Source organism: Lithobates pipiens, unplaced genomic scaffold, assembly GCF_037356315.1.
Source record: "Lithobates pipiens isolate NorthernLeopardFrog02 unplaced genomic scaffold, aLitPip1_a1.2 Scaffold_18, whole genome shotgun sequence".
In the NCBI taxonomy this organism is placed as follows: domain Eukaryota; kingdom Metazoa; phylum Chordata; class Amphibia; order Anura; family Ranidae; genus Lithobates; species Lithobates pipiens.
In genome coordinates, this window is record NW_027507758.1 from 379958549 (window position 1) to 379985634 (window position 27086).

The 27086-nt window shown below is 40.2% G+C and overlaps 1 protein-coding gene across 1 annotated transcript in view; it reads left to right on the plus strand.

Annotated features, from left to right (window-relative positions):
• The window catches only part of ARHGEF10 (Rho guanine nucleotide exchange factor 10), a 269684-nt gene extending 243339 nt beyond the window's left edge, over positions 1 to 26345 (plus strand). Inside the window, exons 28-29 of the mRNA XM_077487769.1 lie at positions 11925 to 12047; positions 25059 to 26345. Coding sequence (XP_077343895.1) covers positions 11925 to 12047; positions 25059 to 25588 — 653 coding nt within the window. The 3' untranslated portion in view covers positions 25589 to 26345. The remainder of the gene's footprint in view (positions 1 to 11924; positions 12048 to 25058) is intronic.
• Positions 26346 to 27086: the final 741 nt, after the last annotated feature.

Below are 27086 nucleotides of genomic sequence, written 5' to 3' on the forward strand. Positions count from 1 at the left end.
AGCTACTGTGCTACCCTGTTCCTTGCCATTTATTATATTCTACAGAAACATTGTATCCACACACCCCTGAAGAAGGACATGCTTTTCCAAGCTCCGAAACGCGTAGGGTGTTTCTGTTCAAATGAATGATACGACATAGCATCAATACTGGTTGTATATATACCTGTTGGTGTACTTTCTAATGTATACTGTATATTCAATTACCTTTTGTTGGTTTTATGTAATAAAATAATTTGTATACTATTATAATTTGTACGTGCCTTAAAAGTCCACCCTCAGGTGACCCCCTCTTCTTTGTTGTTTCTTCTAATTAAGGTCTTTTTAGATATATTTAATTATTACTGTCATTGGTAAATATAGTACCAATTTAGGGGCTTGATTGGTTGAAGACATTGTGTATTGGACCAAAAACCTTGAATTATATGATGAGTGTCACTTGTCTATTTATGGAATGCAACTACATTAAATAATTTCCTGTTAAAACAATAAATTAATAAGCAATTGCCTGTTAACTATGAAACATGTTCTTTAATGTGACTTTGACTCAGCCGGGCACATTGCCCCAGTCCCACACAATTGTCTCCTCTCAAAGCATCTTTGTTACCAGGAGTAAACAGCGGTATTCTTTGTAAACAGTCTGGAAAACCGTTGAAGGTTTTCCTTACTTAACAAAGCTGCCACTGTGCAATTGCCAGTGTTTTAGCTTCTGCAACTTTGTAGCCTTCTGACTGGGATTTTTGTATTATTTAGATTGAAAGTACAGCCATTTACGGCTGAAATTCAATGATATTTCTATATGTGCCCTTTTTTTTTTTATTATTATTATTATAATTCTACAGGCTTTATATAGTGTCAACAGTTTGTGCAGTGCTTTACAAAATAAAGAGAAACCATACAGTTACAATACAATCCAATACAAGAAAGTTCAAAGGGCCGTGCTTGTGAGAACTTACATTCTAAAAGGTAGGGTCAAGTGACCCTTTATTTTTTAAACATTATCCTATCATGCCATGCATACAGTCCAGTATTTCAGTGGTTGTGGGATTGCAAATATAAACCACGCTGCTATTTCGTTATAACAATTGGGGAGTTTCTTTCACAGCAACACTCTACTACCTTTACAAATGGTATTTTAGCTTTAATGCAAATAATTTTAATAGAGAATCCGTATAATAATACAATTGTAACATGAGATTCTAGGAGATTCTTAGTAGGTCACAACTAATAATCTTAAATGTTGAATAACATATATAGGAGGATTTTTTTAAGATTATTAAAAAAATGCAGATACTTTTTAGCCATGAAAAAAAAAACATCTGGTTAGTTGTTTATGCCACTTTGCAATTGTCTTACTGAATTAAACCTAAAGTGAATCTATGGGCTGGATACATATGGTAAACTGAAATTAAGATGATAATTCAGGCTCCTCAAGATGCTTGTGTGCACACACTGATTACTTGCAGACCACAGAAAACAGCAACCAGATCTATTTTGGTGTTGTTGTACCTGGCCCTTCAACTATTAGCCAAATCCCCACTGACAAGTGATATCACCTCTGAAATGATGTGTTCAATAGGAACCTGCAAGCTAAAGTTTTATATCTAAGAGTCTTGGTCCCTGTTTGCTTAAACGCTTGCCTTGAATTTTTAGGGTACCAGGGAGTTCTGGAAATTACTTGTAATGCAGACACTGCAGATTGTGGCATGTAGTGTGTTTTTTTGGGGATCTGTTAGCGTGCTTCGCTTTGTCAGACAGCTTCTATTTATGTGACTTCTTGATTCAACATGTCTGACAGTAATCAGGCCTGAGTGTGGCAAGTGAAATTTAACTCTGTTTTCCAAAAAATTGTGGTTAATCAGAGTTCATTCATGATTCAGCATGGGAGGGGGCAATTACTTTTTACAGCACTGTATATAGGGAAGCATTTGAAAGAGGTGTATTTCCTGATTCAATGTATGCCACTGTTAGTTTATTGCTTAATCCAGATAAAGACCCAACAGACATCTTGTCATATAGGCTGATTTCTTTGTTGAACCTAGAATAAAAATTCTAGTGAAAATCCTAGCCCGTAAGCCCCATACATACTATCAGATTTTCTGATGATTTTTGTCTTCAGATTTACCAAAAACATTTAGTGCAAGGGCCTGCCTGATTGCATACAAATTGAAACTCCTAAGGTGTGACCTCATATTATAAGGTTTTGGTAAATCTGAAGGAAAAAATCAACATAAAATCTGATAGTGTGTATGGGGCTTTATACTAAACACAGTCATTCTTTTAATTGTCTGTGGTGATCAAACTGACTTTATGACAGGAAAGTTTGACATCTATAAATATTATATTGGCATCTCTTGATACCTTCAAAGCATTTGGTTCCATAGAAATTTCTGTTCTGCACACTGTTCTTAAACTCTTCAGCTTTAGTTCCAGGTTTTGCAAGTAGTTTGCAGTTTTTTATGCTCACCCATGCTCCAAATTATTGATGAATGATTGTCCCCTTCTTTACCGTTTCAAAGACATACACAACAAGGGTGACCTTTTATCTCCTCTCCTGTTTGCAATAGCTATTGAATCTCTGGCTACCAGGATACACTTCTTCAATTGATTTAGGTGACTTACCTTAGACAGTTGTATAGACCAAGTGGGCCTTTATACTGATGATCTATTCTTACACTGATGATCTAATATTGTCTGTATATATAGGATACAGAATATAACCCTAAACTTAGCTATCCAAACCAGAAAAATGGTTGGTACCTACTGAAAAAACCTGTCCTCATTCTACTGACCTCTACCCTTTAGATTGCCAGTCCCACCTTCTATGCCCTCAGGTTAGTAACCTCTTTTAAATATTTTGGGATAGTCACTATGTGGGATGCCATTACTATCAATACAGACCCCTTATTATAATTTGTCAAGCATAACGTATTGATATGGGTTAGGCTGCCCTATTCAGTAGGATAAACTTAATCAAAATTATGTTTTTGTTAAATTGTATATATGTTCTGTCTGATTCTGGTGACACTTAATTCTTCTTAACAGAACATAACTCAAAATTTTCAACCCTCATCTGGTATAATACTAGACGTAAGGCAAATAATAATACTAGACGTAAGGCAAAACTCGCCACCTTGCCCAAAGTTAACTTGGTGATGGCACTAGTTGACTGGTCAGTTATAACATCCAAACACTTGGTGCTTGCTTGCTTGCAGGTGACTGGCTGAATTATCATTTAGTGTATGACTTTCTCTTGTGGCTGCAGCAAAATGGCTAAAGCCGCTGATTGGATTATTCTGTCAATGGCGGTTGCTGCTGTTCAACTACAATGACCCTGTAGGCAGATTCCAGATCCATTTGTGTGGATGGTGGAATCTTTTTATTTTTTTATTCTTATTTTTTTTTTTACCCGTAGTGGCTGAGATTGGTTGTGTATGGCCAACTTAAGGAAATCTTGTATCAGAGAATAGGTCCTGCAGAGAGCAGCTCTGGATTAATGTATTGTAGCCAATGATGTTTTATATATATATATATATATATATATATATATATATATATTTTAACCTTCAAGAAAAGTAAAAAAAAAAAAAAAATTTAAATAATCTTCTCTTCATTCACTGTCCACAGAATCCAACAGTTAGATGATTCACACTATGAACTTCATTGTCTATTAAGGGTTGCTTGTTTTTATTTTTGTAATTCGTTTTTTGTAGAAGTTTATATGGATCATGAAAACTGCATTCATTTACTAACTGCTGTTGAGTAGAAGAAAAAAAACCCTGGATATATTAACCAGTAAAAATGACAGATCTGTCATTCACGTGCTTCCTGTAAAGGCAGTTATGGTATGATTTCACACGGATGTTTCCACTTGGGCCTTAATAATTAAGGTCTAAGGTTAATTGCTGATACTTGTATTTCAAAGCAAAGTTTTCCAGGTGCTTGAGAACAATGCATGAAAGTTTACCAAGTAGTGATGCAAGTATGTCCTATTATCTTGTCAAAGGACTGCATAGTGAGAACATAACAAGCATGTTTTGCACAGCCAGTAAACAGCTAAAGTACAGCATATACAGTACATCATCTGTACGTGATGTTATTGTTAACAGCTACCAAAAAAAAAAAAAGATGTGAAAAATAACATATTGTTTGTGGTAGGCTTTTTATAGTTCTGTTCTACAGTACATATTTATATATAATTCCAGGATATCAGAAAATAAGGTGACAGAATAATAACTCTCTCTGTGATGTGTTAATAACTCGGTGATGTGTTAAAAACCATTGTCATACTGCACAATTTTTGTTCTGTGATTTTCAGGAAAAATATCAGTATTCCCTATTTTGTATTCACATTAGAGGAGTGAACTGATTTTTGGAATTTAATTTGGACTCCATGAATATTATATCCCTTTCTCAGGAAGTCCCACGTGCCCTAAAACATAGGATTATATGGCATTTTCATTTGATCCATGATTGCTGTTTGGTATTGTTAGAGCACTGGCTATGTTGACTGTTTGGATGCATGGCTCCAGTGGCCCTGTAATCAAAAGAATGGGTTTACATGCCGTAGAGGTATGTATATGTGCAGGGTGGATTTTTCTGTGATTAGAAACATACACACATGTAGGGGAGGAGCATAACTCCTACAAATGTCAGATTTTAAAGATTATTTTTCTTCACTAGAGCAGAGATTGGCAGAACATGCAGTGGAAGAGGTGAGAATTACCTGTCTCCTTTACAGGGTTCTTTTTATTGCAAACATTGCTTTTAGTGACATATTTGCTTTTAGAATCCCTACCATGGGGTAACCGTAACACATTTACCTTTGCTCACTATGGAGAGCAATGTTGATGTCCTAGTAACAGTGCTGCTCTCTTTAGTATTGAGGACCACCCACTGCCACCGCAGGACAGAAAGGCAGAGGACCTAAAGATGTCACTAGAGTGGCCAGAGGAACCCAGGGAGAAAGGAACTGATGTATTAAGGGGTGAATAAAAATGCACAGAATTGGGGGGGCTTTAAAACAGGCATCACCAAATGGCGGACCAAGTAACAGTCCTATCCGGACTTCAGCCTCGCCAAATACATGCCTGAGTGTCCTTAAGTCTGTCCTCCCTCCTGGCGCCTCACCGCTGCCACTGTCATCCTTTATTATCAATGTGATTGGGTGGTTGGCGGCGCAAAAGGAAGCAGCGGTTGAGGTTGAGGGCAGCTACTTTCACAGAGAGGGAGAGCGAGAGTGGAGAAGTGGGATGTGCCGTGCAAGCCTGTGCATATAGCACACAGTAGAAATGTGTGTCGACTTGGAGCGGGAGGTGCAGGGAAGTGTACAGCGGGATCAGTGGTTACAGTCTGCTACTGTGCAGCAGGACAAGGCAGCGAAAGCCTCTAGCAGCCTCTGACAGCTGTCACTGGGGGCCCTCTAGAGGCCAATGGAGTTCTGGTCTGAGGGAGCAAGATGCCAAGTACTATTCTATTGACTGTGTTTTTGAAAACTTTGGCTCATCTGTCGTTTGCACTAAATTGGCTGTTGGCTGTTGCCTATTAACCACTTACAGACCGGACCATTTTGCTGGTCAAAGACCAGACCACTTTTTGCAATTCGGCACTGCGTCGCTCTAACTGACAATTTCGCAATCGTGCGACGTGGCTCCCAAACAAAATTGGTGTCCTTTTTTTCACACAAATAGAGCTTTCTTTTGGTGGTATTTGATCACCCCTGCGGTCTTTATTTTTTGCACTATAAACAAAATAGAAAGATAATTTTGAAAAAAACGCATTATTTTTTACTTTTTGTTATAATAAATATCCCCCAAAAATATATAAAAAAACATTTTTTTCCCTCAGCTTAGGCCGATACGTATTCTTCTACATATTTTTGGTAAAAAAAATCGCAATAAGCGATTATTGATTGGTTTGCGCAAAAGTTTTAGAATTTTAGGGATCGTTTTATGGCATTTTTATTAATAATTTTTTATTATTTTTTTTTTTTACTAGTAATGGCGGCGATCAGCGATTTTTATTGTGACTGCGACATTATGGCAGACACATCGGACATTTTTGGGACCATTGTCATTTATACAGTAATCACTGTTATATAAATGCAGTGATTCCTGTGTAAATGACACTGGCAGTGAAGGGGTTAACCAGTGGGTGGCAGTGTAGGGGGTTAAGTGTTCCTAGAGGTGTGTTACTAACTGTGGGGGGGCTGGGCTTTCATTTAGTGAACACTAATCTCTGCTCCAATCACATGGAGCAGAGATCAGCGTCACTAGTTGCTAGGCAGAATGGAGAAATGCTGTTTACACGGCATTTCCTCCATTCAGCCGCCCCGTGAGATGATCGCGGGTATGCCCGCAGCAATCGAGTCCGCGGGACCTGTGACCGGACTCACGGGGGTCCCAACTGACACGCGAGCGCGCCGCCGGTGGCGTGCTCGCGATGGCAGGGCGGCATTGAATATTGGACGTACCTGTACGCCAATATGCCTGCCCGTGCCATTCTGCCAACGTACAACGGTGTGCGCTGGTTGGGAACCGGTTAATGTAGCTCATGTATACTGAAACAAACTGCTTTTTTTTATCTTATCGTCGAGGAAGGGCAGAATATTTTAGGCACGACAGGTCTAAATAGAGGCGTAACTTTTCAAATTAAGAAGCGGGTGATTGGTTGCTAAGCTGCATGGCAGTTCAAGCAACTATTCACCCGCCTTTAACATAAAAACAATTCCCACCCACTATTCTGACCCGCCGTGCATCCAAACCCTTTGTGTGAGTTAGGACGGTAAAGATAGCCGGGTGGTTGCTGTGATGTGAGGGGGACTTTGGTATGAAGGGAGTACTGTGTGGAAAGGGACGGGGGGGGGGGGGGGGTGCTGTGGTGTGAAGGGAGCACTGTGATGTAAGGATGGGGAGGGGTGTCTATGATGTGAATGGGACTGTGGTGTAAGCATGAAGGGACTGAGAGTGCTGGTGTAAAAAGGGGGGGGGGTATGTGATGTAACATTAGGTTTACACCTATGCATTTGCTGTGGCTCACGTTTGTTCAAGCACAGCAGCCCATTCATTTGAGCCTAGGAGACTGTGATGTAAAAGGGGGGGGGGCTGAAGAAACTGATGTTAGGGCTAATTCACACTTGTGCAGAGATCTGTTTTCCTGCACTAGAAACATAGGTCTCTGCAAGGGCATTGGAAAACGATTGTTTTCTGTGTGCCCTGTTCACACTGCAACTATGACAACTCATTGGAGCTCACCCGAAGGCTTTACAGTCTGTTTCTATGCATCATAACTGAGCTGCAGTGCATAAAAATTAATGAAATGTAATTTAAACATTTCAATAAAGTTGAAAGAAAAAAAAACCACTGCACAACACACTTTAATGCGCATTGCACCGCTACTTCCTGGACCTCACACTAACAGGTTCCCTCACAGTAGCACCCTGCATTTTACCAAGAGAGCCAGGGTGATCAGCCCCTTAAGGGTGGGAGGACTGTGATGCATACAGGAGGCTGTGATGTTAAGAATGTAAATCATGACACAAACATGAAACTTGGACCTCTGCTGGAAGAAAATTCTGTTGACTGGACCTCTGTGCATTTTAATTCAGTACTCCTGCTTTAAAAGAAAACTGAATGTAGTTTCCTATCTACTTCTGATCCTAACAAATGCATGTTTCTGACCAAAAATTAAGCACCTATTACAGTAGATGCTGCTCACTCTCATGCTGCGTACACACTATCAGAATTTTGGTCAAAAAAAGCTCTGATGGTTTTCCCGACGGAATTCCAACCGGATTTCGCTCAAGCTGTCTTGCTTACACACGGTCACACCATACCATAGCAGGGCGGAAGTGACGTTAAAATGTCACTTCCGCCCATACCTCTTAACCACATGCCGACTGGAACACGCCGGTGTACGTCGCCAGAATGGCACGGACAGGCAAATGGGCGTACAGGTAGGTCCCTTTAAATTTGCCGCCATGCCATCGTGTGCGTGACGGTCGGGACCTCCATCAGTCCGATTGTGGGTCTCGCAGACTTGATCGCCCTGGGGATACCCGCAATCGTCTCACTGGGAGGAAGAATGGGGAGATGCTTATGTAAACAAGCATCTCCCCTTTCTGCCTAGTGACAGTGTCACTGATCTCTGCTCCCTGTGATCTGAGCAGAGATCGGTGACATGTCATATACAGTCATGCCCCCCCCCCCACAGTTAGAAATGCTCCCCAGGGCTCACTTAACGCCTACACTGCCACCTCCTGGTTAATCCCAGGAGGTGGTATACCAAGAAAGTGACAGGACCCGATTGCCTCCGCCACTGCTGACGGCTCCGGTAAGCGGCAGAAGAGTGGCAGGAGGGGGGTGGCACCTCTCCCACTACCGATAATGTTGATCTCACGTCGATTCGGCGGCAGTGACCACCATTGTCTTTTACCGAACCACCGCCTGAAGAGATGGACACCTCGTTGTGGCAGCAGCTGCTGCCATTACCGAGATATCCCTCTTCAAAAAAGGGACGTACATCGTTGTGCGGTGGTTGGGAAGTGGTTAATGAACCTTCACCTTTTTGTACCTTTTTACTTCTTTCAATGAAACCCATCTCAATGGCATTCAAAATTAATGGCATCAGTATATTGGCTTGGGAATTACCATATGATTTACAAAAATGCAAAGATGTCAATCTAATTTAGCTTCTCCAACCATTAAGTCTGATACATTTCTTGGCCTCTAATGGTATCGGCCTACTTTTTCATTGCTTCTGAGTCAAAATCTGGGTCTCTGTAACATTTAAATACGTTTTATATATTGTTTTTTCTCTGCAAAATACAGTTGCAAGTGCTCTGTTTTATGGAAAAGAAAAATGAAGTGTATATCGCAGAAACTTATTATTTCTTGGTAATAGAATTTCTTTTTCTTTTAGCTCTGTATACATGAAACAGATTACTTTATGACACAGCTGAATGAACAACTTGTGTAGGAGTTGGCATTATCTACCATCTATTCTGCTCTATCTGTGTGCATTAGTGGGAAGTAGAATACTTGCCATCCTTTATATTGTGAACTGCTGTTCATTAGAGTGCCAGTTTTTGTTTGCAGAACACCAGGGTTGGCATTTGCCTTCCAATAGCTAACTCATTTATTGGGAATAAGAAACTCTAAAGTTTATTTTAAAAGACAATACATACATCATACGCGTAACCATAATTGTAGAACTGAAAACATTCCAACTTACAAAATATGTTGGAATAATAAACAGAAGAAAAAAAAGTGGCACATACTTATAATTGCTGCATGACTCATTGTTCTTTTTTGTAAATGAATGTCTTTAATGAGTAACCTATATTTAAAGGAATATGAGATCTGCCTTTAATGACCTCCTAAAAATTCCAAGAATTCAGGAGCACAATATATAGAAGCTTGTCAGTCCTTTGACGTGGTGGCCACTTTTGTTTTGTTTTATGGTTTTTATTTCTCACCAGGTGAGCCTGCCAATAAAACACCTGTTCCAGGGTGGCAACAGTCACTCTCTCTACACATAACATATGAAGAATGTGTTCTATAGTTCACAGAGATGGAAGGGAACATTTTTTACAGGATCAACTGTTTTTTTTTTGTTATTCAAACCGGTACAAAGGCTAAAATAAAACACTCTTATGCTCCATACACACGGTCAGACATTTCAACCACAAAATCCGTCGGATTTTGGCCAAAACTTGTCTTGCATATGCGCAAAGGTGTCGGAAAATCCGATCATTCGGAACTAGGTGGCGTTATACACATACGACAGGACTATGTAGAGGCCAGTAGCCAATAGCTTACGTCTCCAAATTTTTTCTGAGCATGCGTGGCACTTTTCGGAATTCTCTATGCACATTCAGAAAAAATCAGATCGGATTTTGTTGTCGGAAAATTTTATATCCAGCTTTCAAACTTTTTCCGTTGGAAATTCCAACAGAAAAAGTCCAACAGAGCCCACACACGGTCGAATTTTCCAACAACCTAATCCGGTCTGACTTTTTCTGTCAGAAATTCTGATCGTGTGTATGGTGCATTAAAGTGGTTGTAAACCCACATGGAAAAGAAAAAAAAACCTGCAAGTCAAAGGCATAATGATATCTATATGCGAAGCCCCCCGCTGCAGTGCCCGTACACAGCACCGGCCGGTGACATTTCTCCCCGGAGTTACTTCCGAGTATCGCGGCTCCAGCGCTGGGATTGGCCAGAGCCGTGATGATGATACTACCGCACATGCGCATGGGAGCTGCTGGTAACGGGACGCTCACAGAAGCAAGTGGCACGTACGTTGGCACATGCAGATACAGGGGATATCTCCTAAACCATACAAATACTTACATTTTTAGTGTTTGCATACTTTGTCACCAACTAGTCAGCCAGTGGTCAGCATTGCAGTTTACAGTTTTAGCGGTACAAATTTCCATTGCAAAGAATTTGTCACTTTGCCTATTCAGGGCAAATTGACAGATTGTCTTTTAAAATGCTTGTAAATGCTCAAGGTTTTTTACCTTTATGCATTTGTTTTTCACCTTCTGTGTGTAGCAGCAGCCTCAGCTTACTTACCCAAGCCCTATCTTGATCTAGCGATGTGTACAAGAGCAGCAGCTCTCTGGGGTCTCTGCCTCCTCATTGGCTAAGGTGGCAGTGGGAGCCATTGTTCTTGCTACTGTCAATCACAGCCAGTGAGCCAATGAGGAGAGAGCAGGGGAGGGGCTGTGCAGCGCTGTGTGTCTAAATAGACAGAGCAGCGGCTCGGGAGGGGCACTCTGCAGGAGGGAGGGGGCAGCAGCACCAACAAGGTCCCAAGAAGAGGAGGGAGCAGATAAGTATGAAATGTTTTATTGAAAGAAAAACAACTTGCCCTTTAATGTCACTTTAATGCTACCACCTACAGTATACCCACCTTTGCCACATTCCCTCACTGCTCTGTTCGTCCAAAATACCCAGCTAGCTAGCTTCTGATTATGAGGGAGAAGTGAACCACTCCCAGGATGCATAGCTTAGGCCTGAGTGTCCAAACACCAGATTTGAACACTGTCACATGGAGGAGAGGAACATGCTATTTACTTTGTGTACACTACAACACTAACCTAAACGGACATTCAACAGGGTTTAGACTAATGGCTCTAATGGATGAACAGAGCCACATAGGAGGAAGAGAACTGAGAATATCAGAGGTGGGTGTAAACTTTCAAGAGAACCTGCCCTAAACCGACACATGAAAGATTCCCTTAGAAAGAAAGCTGGTTACTTCCAAACTATCAGATCGCTTTTCCATCTAACATAAAAATGTACAGTAAATCCTGGCCTATCTCTCCATGGTGCTAGCTTAATGCCTCTTGATTAGGAGAAGAGATTGGGTAGTCAGCTAAAATGTTCCAACAGTGAAAAAAAATTGTATTTACTGTGTTTAAATGTATACATTTAAGAAGGTTTCTTTACTAGAAGGTCCTGTGCATTGAAGTGTTCAATGTTTTTTACAAAGTGCTTATCTTAAAACAGCATGGTACTTTAGGAGAATGCAGCTAAATGAACTAAAATATTTAACTAATTTACCCTCTACTGTTCTTCATAAAAGATCTACAGCTTGCAGCACTTAAATGCCATTTTCATAAGAGGCACTGCTAAAACGATCTTGTTCTTTCTCAAAAGCAGACACTGGCAATATTTTCTTATACTAATAATACTAATAAAATTGTAAAAATGTATCTGTGTTTTTGAGTTGCTTTTTTGGTTATCAGTGGCTCTACATATCTGAAAATTCAACCTCACCAACATAAATAATATTGTCATCTTTCTACTAATGCCTCTTCTTTTGGCTAATAAAATGACATTACTGTTTTCCAATAATTTTATTTGAGACTTTCTAATCCAATGATTATAACTTTCAGTATCTTTGTTTCTGCTTTGCAGGGCAGCAGCATGTGTCAGTGACCAGTTTGCTTGTTTGTCATGGTCTACTAATGATCGGTACGAACCATGGTGTTATTGTAGCATTTCCAGTCCCTCGCCTGCAAGGAATTCCTAAAGTAACTGGTAAGTTCTGTGTACAAATCCATAAAATATTGTGTAATATACTTGTTTGGTTTTGCTTTAGAATATTTTATATCTATTAGTATAGGATTTTTATTTTGGTTTTAAAGAGACAAAAGATACAAACTCGAGCTGCCACGGTAGGTAGTATTGTAGAAAACACAATTCGCAAATTAGCAAAGGAATAATCAGAGACCATGGAAAGCAAGTTCTACAAAACTCACATAAAAATTTTAAATTTCTGGAAATTTTGAAAAGTGTAGTGCTAGTGTGTACTGTAAATTAAAATCAAACATCTATCTCAATACAACAAAATAACTCATTGTGTATGAATAACAGTAGTAAAGGTGTTAGGACAAAAAAAGTGCATGAATCAAATGCGGGGTATTCAGTCCACACAAATGTAAATGTGCAAAAGATGCTCTTCTTGTTGGGGTAACACCAAACCAAGTGGGGACAGGAGAACAACTTGTCTGTAGTTACTCTCAACAATGCTACAAAGGTAAGTAAAATGAATACTCTTACTAACTAGGATGGACACACATGTCGTACGACAGTGGGCCAAAAAGGCTCAGAATCCTATAGGGTCTGAAGCTGGTGCTGTCCCAAGGAGATGGTTGATCCAGTCAAGTGTGGGATCCCTGATATATATATATATATATATATATATATATATATATATATATATATATATATATATATATATATATATATATATATATATATATATTGATCAATCCTGATGTACTTAAATCTTGAGGCCTGCAAATGTCAGAACAGTACAAATGACCCCTTTTTGGAAAGTAGACAGGACAGGGTATTTAGGAAGAGGCATGGCAAATTTTTGGTAGTTGTAATTTTTTGTCATAATTTTTTGGAAAATTAAAAAAAAAGTTCTATATATTATACACCGTGACCAGAGCATGTTATCGTAGGAAACACATTATGGTTGGTTATAGCAGTGGATTTCATTGCTATAAGCAAGCATTTTACTGAATAAAACTGATTCATTCAGTTTGTTTTGTTGTGATTAGCTGTGATTGGCTAAAGCTAATCACATGGTATATCTGGGCTGTGATTGCAACTGTCTGTGATCACATTGACCAATCACAGCTAGCAGCACAAGTGTACACAGTGGATGGCATGAAAGGAAGCCATCCACTATGTAAAATTGTCACATGATCTGCTTTGATTGGTCACAAAGGTCATATGGTACTGGTAGTTCTGTGCCCGGTAGACACAGCTGGTGATAGATCATGCCATGGAGCCTTATGGGAGGATATCAAAGGCTGTCAATCTGCTATAGGCCCGACGGGAAGGTGTTAAAGATACCTCATTACCTTCCTTAGATGTAGAGACAAGCTCCTCTTTGCAAACACCATTTACTGAAGAGGAAATTGCACAAGCTATTAAATATTTTCCATTAGGTAAAAGTGGCTATACCCCTACATTTTATAAGACCTGTCAAACTTTCCTTGTATTATATTTAATGAAAGTTTTTAACTCGTTATCTAAAGGAGCACAATTCCCCCCTCAGTCATCAGGGGCATTATCTAATTAATTCCTAAACCTGAAAAGGACCATTCGGTATGTTCTAATGTTCGGTGTATAGGCTTTAACCCTTGCTTCCACGATTAGTTTACTTAGATCAGCTGGGTCTTACACATGGTCATGAAGCAAGGGATAATACCCTGAAAAACATCTTACTCAGTATGCACAAATCCATAGAATCTCAATGTGTCTTTTGACAATAGATGTGTAAAAAGGCTTTAGACAGGGTGAGCTGGAGGTTTTTACAGCTCACCCTGTCACAAATCCATCTAGAACCTAATATGTTAGCCCTTATAATGGCTTTCCCTTTCCCCTATTTCCAAATTAGAAATAGTACCCATCAAGACTGTCTGCTTTCTTCCCTTCTTTACATCTTAAAAATGTAACATCTTGTTGGGGCCCTACATCAAAATCTTAACATAATATGGGAAGTCACAATATGAAATTAGCATTATTTACAGATGACCTTCTTCTATACCTATCACGCCCCACCTTTCTATACCTTCTATCTTACAATAGTTTCAGCGACTTGGTATTACAGTAATTTTAAGGTGAACCTTTATAAGTCTGACATAATAAATATCTCGCTATCTTCTATTCAGCTACAGCAAATTAACATATGCTCCTTCCATATACAATATCTGGGAATTGACATTCATATGAACACAGATTTTCTCTTTGAACTATCTTAACATGTTAAATAAAGTCCGATTAGAACTTAAGGCTTACTTGTAAAACATTTGTCATGATTAGATAGGATCAATGTCCTTAACCACTTCAGCCCCGGACCAATAAACACCTTAAGGACCAGAGGTCTTTTTCCAATTTCGCACTGCGCTGCTTTAACTGGTAATTGCGCGGTCATGCAATATTGCACCCAAACGAAATTTGCGTCCTTTTCTTCCCACAAATAGAGCTTTCTTTTGATGGTATTTGATTGCCTCTGCGTTTTTTTTTTTTGCGATATAAATGGAAAAAGAGCGAAAATTTTGAAAAAAAAAGATATTTTCTTCTTTTTGTTATAAGAAAAATCTAATAAACTAAATTTTAGTCATACATTGAGGGCAAAATTTATTCAGCCACATGTCTTTAGTAAAAAAAATGTCAATAAGCGTATATTTTTTGGTTTGCGCAAAAGTTATAGCGTCTACAAACTAGAGTACATTTTCTGGAATTTACACAGCTTTTAATTTATGACTGCCGATCTCATTTCTTGAGGTGCTAAAATGGCAGGGCAGTACAAATCCCCCCCCAAATGACCCCATTTTGGAAAGTAGACACCCCAAGGAAATTGCTGATGGGTATGTTGAGCCCATTGAATATTTATTTTTTTTGTCCTAAGGGATTGAATAATGACAAAAAAAAAAAAAAAATTTTTTTTTACAAAAAGTTGTCACTAAATGATATATTGCTCACACATGCCATGGTTATATGTGGAATTGCACCCCAAAATATATTCCGCTACTTCTCCCGAGTATGGGGATACCACATGTGTGGGACTTTTTGGGAGTCTAGTCGCGCACGGCACCCCGAAAACCAATCACCACCTTCAGGATTTCTAAGGGTGCAAATTTTTGATTTAACTCCTCACTACCTATCACAGTTTCGAAGGCCATAAAATGCCAAAATAGCACAAAACCCCCCAAAATGACCCCATTTTGGAAAGTAGACACCCCAAGCTATTTACTGAGAGGCATGTTGAGTCCATGGAATATTTTATATTTTGCCACAAGTTGCGGGAATATTACAAACTTTTTTTTTTTTGCACAAAGTTGTCACTAAATGATATATTGCTCACACATGCTATGGGCATATGTGAAATGACACCCCAAAATACATTCTGCTGCTTCTCCTGAGTACGGGGATACCACATGTGTGGGACTTTTTGGGAGTTTAGTCGTGCACGGCACCCCGAAAACCAGTCACCACCTTCAGGATTTCTAAGGGTGCAAATTTTTGATTTAACTCCTTACTACCTATCACAGTTTCGAAGGCCATAGAATGCCAAAATAGCACAAAACCCCCCCAAATGACCCCATTTTGGAAAGTAGACACCCCAAGCTATTTACTGAGAGGCATGTTGAGTCCATGGAATATTTTATATTTTGCCAAAAGTTGCGGGAAGATTACAAACTTTTTTTTTTTTTGCACAAAGTTGTCACTAAATGATATATTGCTCACACATGCTATGGGCAGAAGTCAAATTACACCCCAAAATAAATTCTGCTGCTTCTCCCGAGTACGGGGATACCACATGTGGGGGACTTTTTGGGAGCCTAGCCACGTACGGGACCCCGAAAACCAAGCACTGCCTTCCGGATTTAAATATAAAATGCTACCAAAAAACCTGTTAGCGATGGCAGGGATCAGGCCTGACTCTGCGATCACTGCAGTTATGTGTTTAGTGTTTTGTAAGTGACAGTGATCGATCGATACTGCACTTGGGTGGGCTGGGCAGAGGGGCAAAACGCAGGTGCTAGCAGGTATCTGGGCTGATCCCGCTAACAATGCGTTTTTTTGGAACCCTAAACTGCTGGGGAGGCTAGTATAGATCTGATCAGATCAGATATTGATCTGTTCAGATTCTATAGCACTACGGGAGGTGTATGCTTTGCGTGTGGGTGTTAGCGGTACTGGCACTAACCTAGCGCTGCCTGGGGCGACGCAGACCCTGACCCTAAAACCTAATTGATATCACCCGCCGGGTGATCAGGGGGTTAAACCTTTATTGGGTAATAAATGGTGGGTGCCCTGATGCTATAAAAAACAAACTAACCAGAGTCACCCGTAACACTTATACGGTGATCAGTGGTGAAAGGGTTAACTAGGGGCAATCAGGGGGTTCAAATTTTTATTAGGTAGTATATGGGGGTCCCTGGCGCTATATAAAAACCTGACGGGGAACCTAAATAACTAACTGGCTAACCAGCGTCACCAGTGACACTTATACTGTGATCGCTGGTGAAAGGGGGTGAAAGGGTTAACTAGCAGCAATCAGGGGGTTAAAACCATTATTGGGTAGTATATCGGGGTACCTAGCGCTATAAAAACCTGGCGGTGAACCTAAAAAAATAACTAGCTACCTAGCGACACTAGCGACACTGATGCAGCGATCAGAAAAATGATCGCTTAGTGACACTGGCAAAAGGGGGTGAAAGGGTTAACTAGCGGCAATCAGGGGGTTAAAACCATTATTGGGTAGTATATCGGGGTACCTAGCGCTATAAAAACCTGGCGGTGAACCTAAAAAAATAACTAGCTACCTAGCGACACATGCAGCGATCAGAAAAATGATCGCTTAGTGACAATGGCAAAAGGGGGTGAAAGGGTTAACTAGCGGCAATCAGGGGGTTAAAACCATTATTGGGTAGTATATCGGGGTACCTAGCGGCATAAAAACCTGGCGGTGAACCTAAAAAAATAACTAGCTACCTAGCGACACTAGCGACACTGATGCAGCGATCAGAAAAATGATCGCTTAGTGACACTGGCAAAAGGGGGCGAAAGGGTTAACTAGCGGCAATCAGGGGGTTAAAACCATTATTGGGTAGTATATCGGGGTACCTAGCGCTATAAAAACCTGGCGGTGAACCTAAAAAAATAACTAGCTACCTAGCGACACATGCAGCGATCAGAAAAATGATCGCTTAGTGACACTGGCAAAAGGGGGTGAAAGGGTTAACTAGCGGCAATCAGGGGGTTAAAAACATTATTGGGTAGTATATCGGGGTACCTAGCGATATAAAAACCTGGCGGTGAACCTAAAAAAATAACTAGCTACCTAGCGACACATGCAGCGATCAGAAAAATGATCGCTTAGTGACACTGGCAAAAGGGGGTGAAAGGGTTAACTCTAGGGGCAATCAGGGGGTTAAATCTTTATTGGGGGGTGATAGGGGGCTACCCTGGACCTAACACTAACTGTCCTGACAGTTTTTACTGTCACAACTGACACTGAATGCATTGATCAGTAAAGAAATGATCAATGCAATCAGTGACACTGTGACTGGGGGGGGGGGTGGGGGGGCGATCGGGGGGGGGGTTTGTGTGCCTGTGTGTACCTACATGTCAGTGTAGTGTTGGTGCACACTTACTATTAGTCTTCTCCTCGTAGTCCGGTCAAAAAGACCGCCCCGAGGAGAATGACATCACTTCCTCCTTCCTGTGTAAACAATACACAGTGGGAGGAAGCTTCTCATTGGCCAGGAGCGATCCAGAGGGGGTGGCCGAAAACGAACGGCCATCCCCTCATCACGGAGCGCTCCTGGAGGGAACCGGACCGTCGTATCCAACGGGAGGGGGTCCGATAGGACCCCCCACCCGCTGGAAGGCAATCACGTACATCTACGTGATTGTGCCTGCCTGTGCCATTGTGCTGACGTACATTGGCAATACGGCGGTCCTGAAGTGGTTAAGCATGATGTCCTTTCCAAGGTTCCTCTATATTGTTCAGACACTACCGATTGCTATCCCGATGACATATTTTAAAACACTAAAATGACTGCTTACTGCTTTTATTTGGAATAATTATCATCCTTGAATAAGCTTCAAAACACTATCACTTTCTAAGACTAAGGGAGGGGCGAGTGCCCCTGATGGAACAATATAATATTACTTGTCAACAATCTCAATAGTAGACTGATTTCATCATTTACCTTGGAAATTATGAGTTCAACTGGAAAGAACAATGGCATTATTGGATCTACTGGCTCTACCTTGCATTCTCCTCAATCTTAGGAAGGATCCTAAAGCATTTCCAGATCTAACGAAAAACAAACTTGTTACCTGGGACCTGATTATCCATATATTTCAGGTCTCTCAATGTATACTAGGTCTAGTTTTGTCCTTTGGCCCATGGCTTAAGGGAGCCCACTGTAGAATAGCTAAAATGGTACAAAATTAACCTAGCTTTATTTCTATAGGAGCAGGTCTTTTTGAAACCCACAGCCTTGGGCCATTTGTTCCAGAGACATCAAGTTTGCTAATTTCTGCAATCTATTCCAAATGTTCAACAGATTCAGACACAAACAATCCCAATAGAGGTTTTTTTTTTTCAAGATGCTTCACCTACTCATGTAATATCTGTCATTTATTCAATTTTACAGTCCCAGTCTCACACTTATTTTCCATCATAAATGGCTACCTGAGGAAAAAATGCTCAGTGATGTCATTACTCCAGAAAAATTGAATAAATGTTTTATCTTAACTCATAGACAGCCCTTAGCCAACAAAACAAGAGAAGAATTTTAAGTTGATTACCGGATGGTATAAATGTTCAGAAACTATGAATCATATCTGTCCCACTGTCCCTGATACCTGTTGGTGTTACCAAAGAATCAAGGGGACTATGGCCCACAATTGTTGGGAATGTCTTCCTAATAAACATTTTTGGAGAGGGATTGTTATTTTGTACTACAAGTTAAAGGGGGCCCACGTTGATAATCTGCCCAAAGTAGTATTTTACTCTGTCTTTTCAGGCCCTATTAAATCAGCTGAAAAATATATTCTTAGGCATTTTCTTTTGACAGAAAGCACTGTAATTACTCAACATTGGAAGTATATTGCGATACTATCAATGGCAGACTGGGTGATGGAATTAGATGCCATTTGTCTCTCCAGAGTTCAGGGCCTGGGTTGCTGAATGAATAAAATAATAGTTTGGCTCCACGATGGAGACATTTCTTCTCACTTTATTTTTTATTTTTGTGTAGGTGTTTTGTTTGTTCCTCTTGTCTTTTTTTTTCTATTTATGTAGTTTATTTTGATAAATATATATTTTTTTCTCTAAATCTAGAATATTTATTTATTTATTTAACGCAAAATCTCAAGGGTATATGAGATAGCTTATTTTTCTTTTCTTGAGTAGATGCACTATATTAACAAAATGAGTGGCACAACTGCATTTACACACACATGAACTTTAACCACTTCAATACCAGGCACTTAAACACCTTCCTGCCCAGACCAATTTTGAGCTTTCAGCGCTGTCGCACTTTGAATGACAATTGCGCAGGCATGCTACACTGTACCCATTTTTTTCCCACAAATAGAGCTTTCTTTTGGTGGTATTTGATCACCTCTGCGGTTTTTATTTTTTGCTAAACAAATAAAAAAATACCGAAAATTTTGAAATTTTTTTTTTATTTTTTTTGTTTCAGTTTCAAAACTTTGCAAATAAGTAAGTTTTCTCCTTCACTGATGGGCACTGATGGGGTTACACTGATGGCAATGATAAGGCGGCACTGATGGGCACCGATAAGGTGGCACCAATGAAGTGGCACTGATGAGGTGGCATTGATAGACACCGATATGTGGCACTGATAGGCGGCACTGATGGGTGGCACTGATGGGCGACACGGATGGGCACTGATAGGTGGCACAAATTGGCACTGATAGCTGGCATGGATTGGCATGGATGGGCATGGGTTAGTCAGCACAGGTGGGCATGGGTTAGTCGGCACAGGTGGGCATGGGTAGGCGGCACAGGTGGGCATGGGTAGGCGGCACAGGTGGGCATGGGTAGGCGACACAGGTGGGCATGGATGGGCACTGATAGGTGGCACAGATGGGAACTGATAGGCGGCATTGTATTATAATATATTGTACTAATGGATGCCAATCAGTGCCAAACAATAATGCATGCCAATCAGTGATGCCCATTGTGGGCACTGATTGGCATCCATTATGGGCACTGATTGGCATCCATTGTGACACTGACTGGGATCCCTGGTGGTCTAGGGTGGCATACCTTGTCCTGGGCATCCCTGGTGGTCTGGTGGCATCCCTGGTGGTCCAGTGTGGGCATCCTCAGGGGGGCTGTGCTGATAATCGATCAGCACAGACCCCCCCTGTCGGAGGAGCAGCCGCTCGGCTCTCCTCTACTCGCGTCTGACAGACGCGAGTGAGGAAAAGCCGATCACCGGCTTTTCCTATTTACACTGTGATCGGCCGTGATTGGACACGGCTGATCACGTGGTAAAGAGTCTCCGTTGGAGACTAGTTTACCGAGATCGTAGTTGCCAGGTGTCAGACTGACACCCCGCAACAACGATCGCCGCGATGCGCTCCCCCGGGGGCGCGCAGCGGCTCATAATCCTGATCACGTCATATGACGTCCGATCAGGATTATGCAACCACTTTGCCACCGTTAATTTGTTATAGGGCGGGCGGCAAGTGGTTAATGGCACCCCAGTCCTAATCAGTAGGGTTCAATATTGAGTTGGCCCACCCTTTACAGCTATAACAGCTTTAACTCTTCTGGGAACGCTGTCTACATTGTTTAGGAGTGTGTCCATGGGAATGTTTGACCATTCTTCCAGTGCAATTGTGAGGTCAGGCATTGATGTTGGAGAGATGGCCTGGCTTGCAGTTTCCACTCTAATTCATCCCAAAGGTGCTCTAATGGGTTGAGGTCAGGACTCTGCAAGCCAGTCAAGTTCCTTCACGTCTTTATGGTCCTTGCTTTGTAAACTGGTCCAAATCATTTGGTGGAGGGGGGATTATGGCGTGGGGTGGTTTTTCCGGGATTGGGCTTGACCCCTTAGTTCCAGTGAAGGGAAAACTTAAGGTGTCAGCATACCAAGACACTTTGATCAAGTTCATGCTCCCAAGTGTAAAGTCAGGTGTCCCAATACTTTTGATAATGTAGCGTTATCTTGTCAAGCATAGGGAATGCGATTTTAAATTTAGTTTAAATGACAATTTAAAGGAAAATGGCATAATAATTGAATATCAAGTATTCTCTTCTAAATTGTTTATTCTCACAGCTTTCTTTGTTTCTGGACAGTATATGATTTATCTATTTGTTTTTGGATATTTCCGATTTTTTTTTTTCTTGTTTTTTGTAATATTTAAAATGTAGTAAAATACAATTTAATACAATGAGGTCAAAGCTCCCAACCTGTATATTTGTTTAGAGTCAGTGAGTCAAAATGTTGATGACATGTAATGTTGAAAAGTTGGAGTTAGCCTTTAAATTAATCTGTATATCTGATGCATCAGCTTCCCAACTGGAGTCAGTCACTCTTCATCCTGTACACTACATGTTTTTTCTACCTGTGGTCAGATTGCTTGCAATAATAGGTAAAAGCGTACCCCTAGGAGCTGTCATAAAATTTAGACAACCAACCAATTTTAACCTTGGTTTTCTCAATACAAGTTCTTCAAATACCTAATTAATGTGAACTGCTTCTGCCTTATTCTGCCAATACTTAGGCTGTTTTAAAAACGTATTATAGACATATATTTAAAAAATTTTGGTAAATCCAAACCGCAATTTGTCAAGTGAAATGCCTTACAACATGCAATCAGATCAATTATTTTAGTGAACTGAAATATGACTAGTTGTTATATGACTTACCATTTCATAATCAAGCTCAGTGTCATTTCAAATATTAACAGGAACCCTTATCCTTCTATTAGATGCAGTTTTATAGTCAAGAGCTATAATCAGTGCTTTGAATGAAATGTGATAACCGTGCAAGTTTACAGGAGCCAAAGCCATGTTATGTTGCCAGGTGCAGAGAGGCGAGATGCTGCACACCATAGAAATGGCACACTACTAGGCAGAAGCTGTAGTCTAGTTATCAGAGTGTTGATATGTTTCCAGAGGCAGGTCTCTTGTTATTGCAGAGAGCGGGGCCATGTTTCCATGGCCAGAAAGACATGTCAAGAGACAATGGATGGGGTCATGCTTCTAGAAACACTGTTCTAACCCTTCTCCACTTCACCATGTTTTTCATTAATGACTTTTCATTTCCCCTTACTTCTTTCCCATGTGACACAAGTAAAACAGTAAATAGGGGAAAATTCTCCCCAACAGGGGCACAGGCGGCAAAAAAAAAAAAATTATAATTTTTAACTCTTCCTTTCTCATTTCAAAACATAAAAAAAGGAACAATTTGAATACCTTTCTATTTAAATTGAAAAAGTAGAGTGGATGGTGTCATTAGTAGGCTGGTTCTGTGAATACTGATTAATTCACACATCTATACCAAACATTGATTTTTGTGTTGTGAAGCTCTGAAACAGGCTCAGTGTTTATCTTGAGAGCAGCTAGCAGATAACCCTGGCAAGTTCATGCACTCTCTCGCTAAATTCTTTATTTTTCTTGCTGCTCAGAACATCACAAACATCACAAACCTGATAATCTTGCTAGTTTAACATAATGTCATTGTTTTGTTCTGCTCTATTTCAGCGTGGTCAAACTGCTTTTATTTTCTTGATAAATGTGTACTTTTAAGTACCTTATTTTCAACTCCAGTTTAAATGACAAAAAGCACAAAATAAGCTCTATACAGGCATACCCCACTTTTAAGTACACAATGAGGTTTATTTACTAAAGCTGGAAAGTGCAAAATCAGGCTCACTTCTGCATAGAAACCAATGAGCTTTTAACCGCAGCTTGTTCAATTAAGCTTTGGTAATAGAACCTGGAAGCTCATTGGTTTCTATGCAGAAATGAGCCTGATTTTGCACTTTCTAGCTTTAGTAAATAAACCCCATTGTGTACTTAAAAGTGGGGTATGCCTGTAGTGTCCTGAAAAAAGTGTATTTCTACGTGAAACTTTTTTTTTTTTTTAGATGGTGTAAAAGGATCAGAAATGTTGTTGCATTATTGCTGTCTGTGTCTGCACTGGTGAGATTTACACTAATGCCGCGTACACGTGATCTGAGTTTTTGTCTGAAAAATCTTGGATGGTTTTTCCGACGGATTCCGCTCAAGCTTGGCTTGCATACACACGGTCATACAAGTTCTCTGAACTTTTGACCGTCAAGAACGTGGTGACGTACAACACTACGACGAGCTGAGAAAATGAAGTTCAATGCTTCCGAGCGTGCGTTGAATTGTTTCCGAGCATGCGTAGGAATATTGCACATCAGAATTGCTACAGACGATCGGAAATTCCGATCTGAACTTTTTCCATCGGAAAAATAGAGAACCTGCTTCTCAAAAGTCTGATGGAGCATACACACTGTCGCAATTTCTGACCAAAACCTCACATCAGACTTTTGCTGGCGGAATTTCCGACCATGTGTATGGGGCATTAGTGGGAATTTCCCTTCAAATAAAAGAGATTTCCTATTACTTCCTGTTCTCTGAGAATGAAGAGAAATCTCTTCAGCTGTACACAGCAAAAAAAAATTAACATTTTCTACTGTATCAAAAAAAATAAAAAAAGGCAAAAAGGTGCACCTGACCTTAACTTCCCTAGTAATTCCTTAAAAATAAAAAGTAACAGCAGCAGAGGAGACTCTCTATCCAGGAACCCTGTTACTCTGATTGGGCATAATATAGTTTTACCTCAAAGGAGCAGGATAGGGTATTTTCAATGAGCACGCATTTTTGGTTATCATCACATACACATATAGGGGACTCCTTATAAATGTTTTCACACAACTTTCCCCCAACATTGGCACATATTTCTAACTGGATCTTGAAAGGTTTTCAAAACATTAACACATTGATAAATATATTAACATGAAGCCAATACAGTATACTAGATCTATAACAACTTTTGAATATGCTAAAGAAATTATTCATAATGGTTTGGTTTAAATAAAATACATAAAAATAGCTAGCAGATGCATGTATGATATTTTACAGCTTTGCATTTTAAGGCTAAAAAAAGTTTGATTTCCAGGATATGTATCTATGGCATTATGGAAGCCTAAAAAATAACTCCACTTTTGTTGAGAAAAAAAACATTCCTCTCTGGGTGATCTATGTACATTGCAAGAATTTTTACAAACTTTGTTGCAGATTTCTACCTTTTGTTGTTCTGAAGGAATAGCTGTCTGTTTGTCCATGTACAGAGTGAATCTATATGGGAGTGGTTTAATAATTATCAATCAGTTACTACACCTGCAGGGTGCAGTGAGGAAATTGGCATGGCGTGCATCCCTTTAGATAATATTTCCCTTTAGGAACATCACCAAAAATGAAATTTTTGTTGCTGGAGATGCAAAAAATCGGACTTGTATCATAGTGCCGACTTCTGGGAAAATCAGTAAGCCAATCAGCCATGTAGAAAATTGCATTTTCAGGGGGCGTTCTGTATACCATCTGTGTACAAAACACCTTCAGGCTACCATATTGCATTGCATTTTTACAGAAAATTACAGCACTGCAGATGTCAAAGGAAAGGTGATTTTTTTATTAACATTCAAATCCAATATGACTCTAACTGCAGTTCTATAAGCTAAATATTTTTTTTCTATTTGCAAATTTTTTTTGCAATGAAAGTGGAGTTACCCTTTAATCAAATCAAATTACAGATAAGCAAAATCGCATCCCTTAAGCTATAACGAGCAAGGCCCTCAGATCCCTCCTGTATTGATTTGTATTGTAAGTGTACTGTCTGCCCTCATATTGTAAAGCGCTGATCAAACTGTTGGCGCTATATAAATCCTGTATAATAATAATAATAATCCCTTATGACCTTGCATTATTTTCTTTTTCAGGACGTGGAATGGTGTCTCACCATGCACACCACGGTGCAGTCAAATTCCTTGTCATGGCAACTGCTGTGAACAAAAAACCTAAGCGGACACCGAGCAGATGCAGCCAAACTTCAAATATTGAACTAAAATCAGAGGACCCTCGAGGTGCCCATGTACAGCAAAATGAGGAGGGGAATGCAGCTACTGCCAACAATAACAATGACGGCGCCATTTGGCTCGGGGGCTCCATGGGGTCCATTGCACAAAGAAGTGACTTGTCCTCTTCGTCAGGCTCTCTCACATTGTCTCATGGATCAAATTCATGTGACGTGGGGAAGGATGATTGCACTCTTTATGATCTTCTAAGTGACCCCAGCATGCCACCACAACATAGCAAAAGACAGCGAGCTGGGAAGTTGAAGGCAGACTCTGTCTTGGTCATCTCTGGTGGACAGGGTCACCGAAGAGTAAACAAGAAGCTCAAGCCACAGCGACAGGAAGAGCCGGTTTCTTCTGCTATGGTTTGGCAGATCCCACTGTTAAACATTTAACGACCTGCGGGAATAAAATGAATTTGTGCCTTTGTCCGTAATGTATTCACTACATTGTTGTTCAAGCCTTGTTTTGTCATATACAGTAAATCCAATGTGATCTGTTGAGAATAAGGCCCTATGAAACTGAAAACACAGGGATGGTACTAAATGAAACTGGTATATCTTGATCACGCACCTTTTCTCATCATTGTCCAGGAGAAATATATGCTGCTGCCCATGCATAACACTGAATACCATTGAGCATTTCCTTGTCTTCCCTGTCTCATATAGCTAACATCCATTAGCTGCTTTTTTGCTTTGACTGGCATGATGAGCTGTAGAGCGTGCTTTTCTTTGCAGGTAAAGTGGAAGGCAAATATGAATGAATATACAAATAATATGAAACATATTGGAATGTGATAAGCCATGTGTATCCTTAGAGGACTTGATGCAAAGCAAACTGCCTTCTCTTTGGGAATTTCTTCAGTCCATGAATATCATTCTAGTGTCTTTATGTTGTTCATTGCACAATGACTGCCAGTTATCATGTACAATAACTTTACCACTACAGTATATATGTTGTAATATGTGCACATGCAAATTGTGTATTTTTTTCAGCTGCATTAGTGTATATGCGCATGCTGGGAAGTCACAACTAATATGTCCAGGCTATTTGAAATTCTGTATACTTAAACTTCCATGTGATGGTTTCAAGGCATATTATAAATGAAAGAAAATATAAAACTGTACTTGAGTAAAGAAATCTGGAAAGCAATATTGGTTTGGTCTCTTCTGTGAAATAGATAGTTGTTAGGGATGTGTTATGATAATGAAATGTAAACTACTACAGGGAAAATGTTACATTGCAATAATTCCAATATGAAGAACTTTCATATTTGACGGTATTTCTTTGAAAGAAAACCTTACCACATAAATTGATGGGACCGAATCTTTTTTTAAACCAGTACAGAGACTGATCAGATAGTCATAGGTAAACTCTTTTAATTAGTGCTCATTTTGGCAATTTTTTTTTTAACCTCCTCTGGCTAAGCCTGCCTATGTGTCTGCATGGAGGTGGGCCTTATTCTGTGCTGCCATATATATGCATCCCTGTTTTGTATCAGTAGCATGCCTAATGGCATGTCCCCTGCACTGTCACTGACAAATTCCAGTCACAGATTGAAGATTGGGGGCCAGAAGGACAAGCTACTGTTAATGTGATCACCGTGACAGCCCATCACAGTCAGGGCCGAATTAACATAGGGGCTGATGGAGCTGCAGCTCCAGGCCCCTGCCTTAAAATTGGCCCACCCAGCCAGCAGTATAAGCCCGATTTTCTCCCGTCCATAAACTTCTATGGGACAGGAGAAGTATGTGTAAATGTAGGGGTGTCTGGCTGCATCTGTGTTTGCTCACTGTGGTTATTACAATGTCACAGTGTACAGTCCTCCCCCCCCCCCTACACAAATGTGAGAGGCTGAGGCTCTGCCTTTCCTCTTCCCTCTCCCTGATGTAT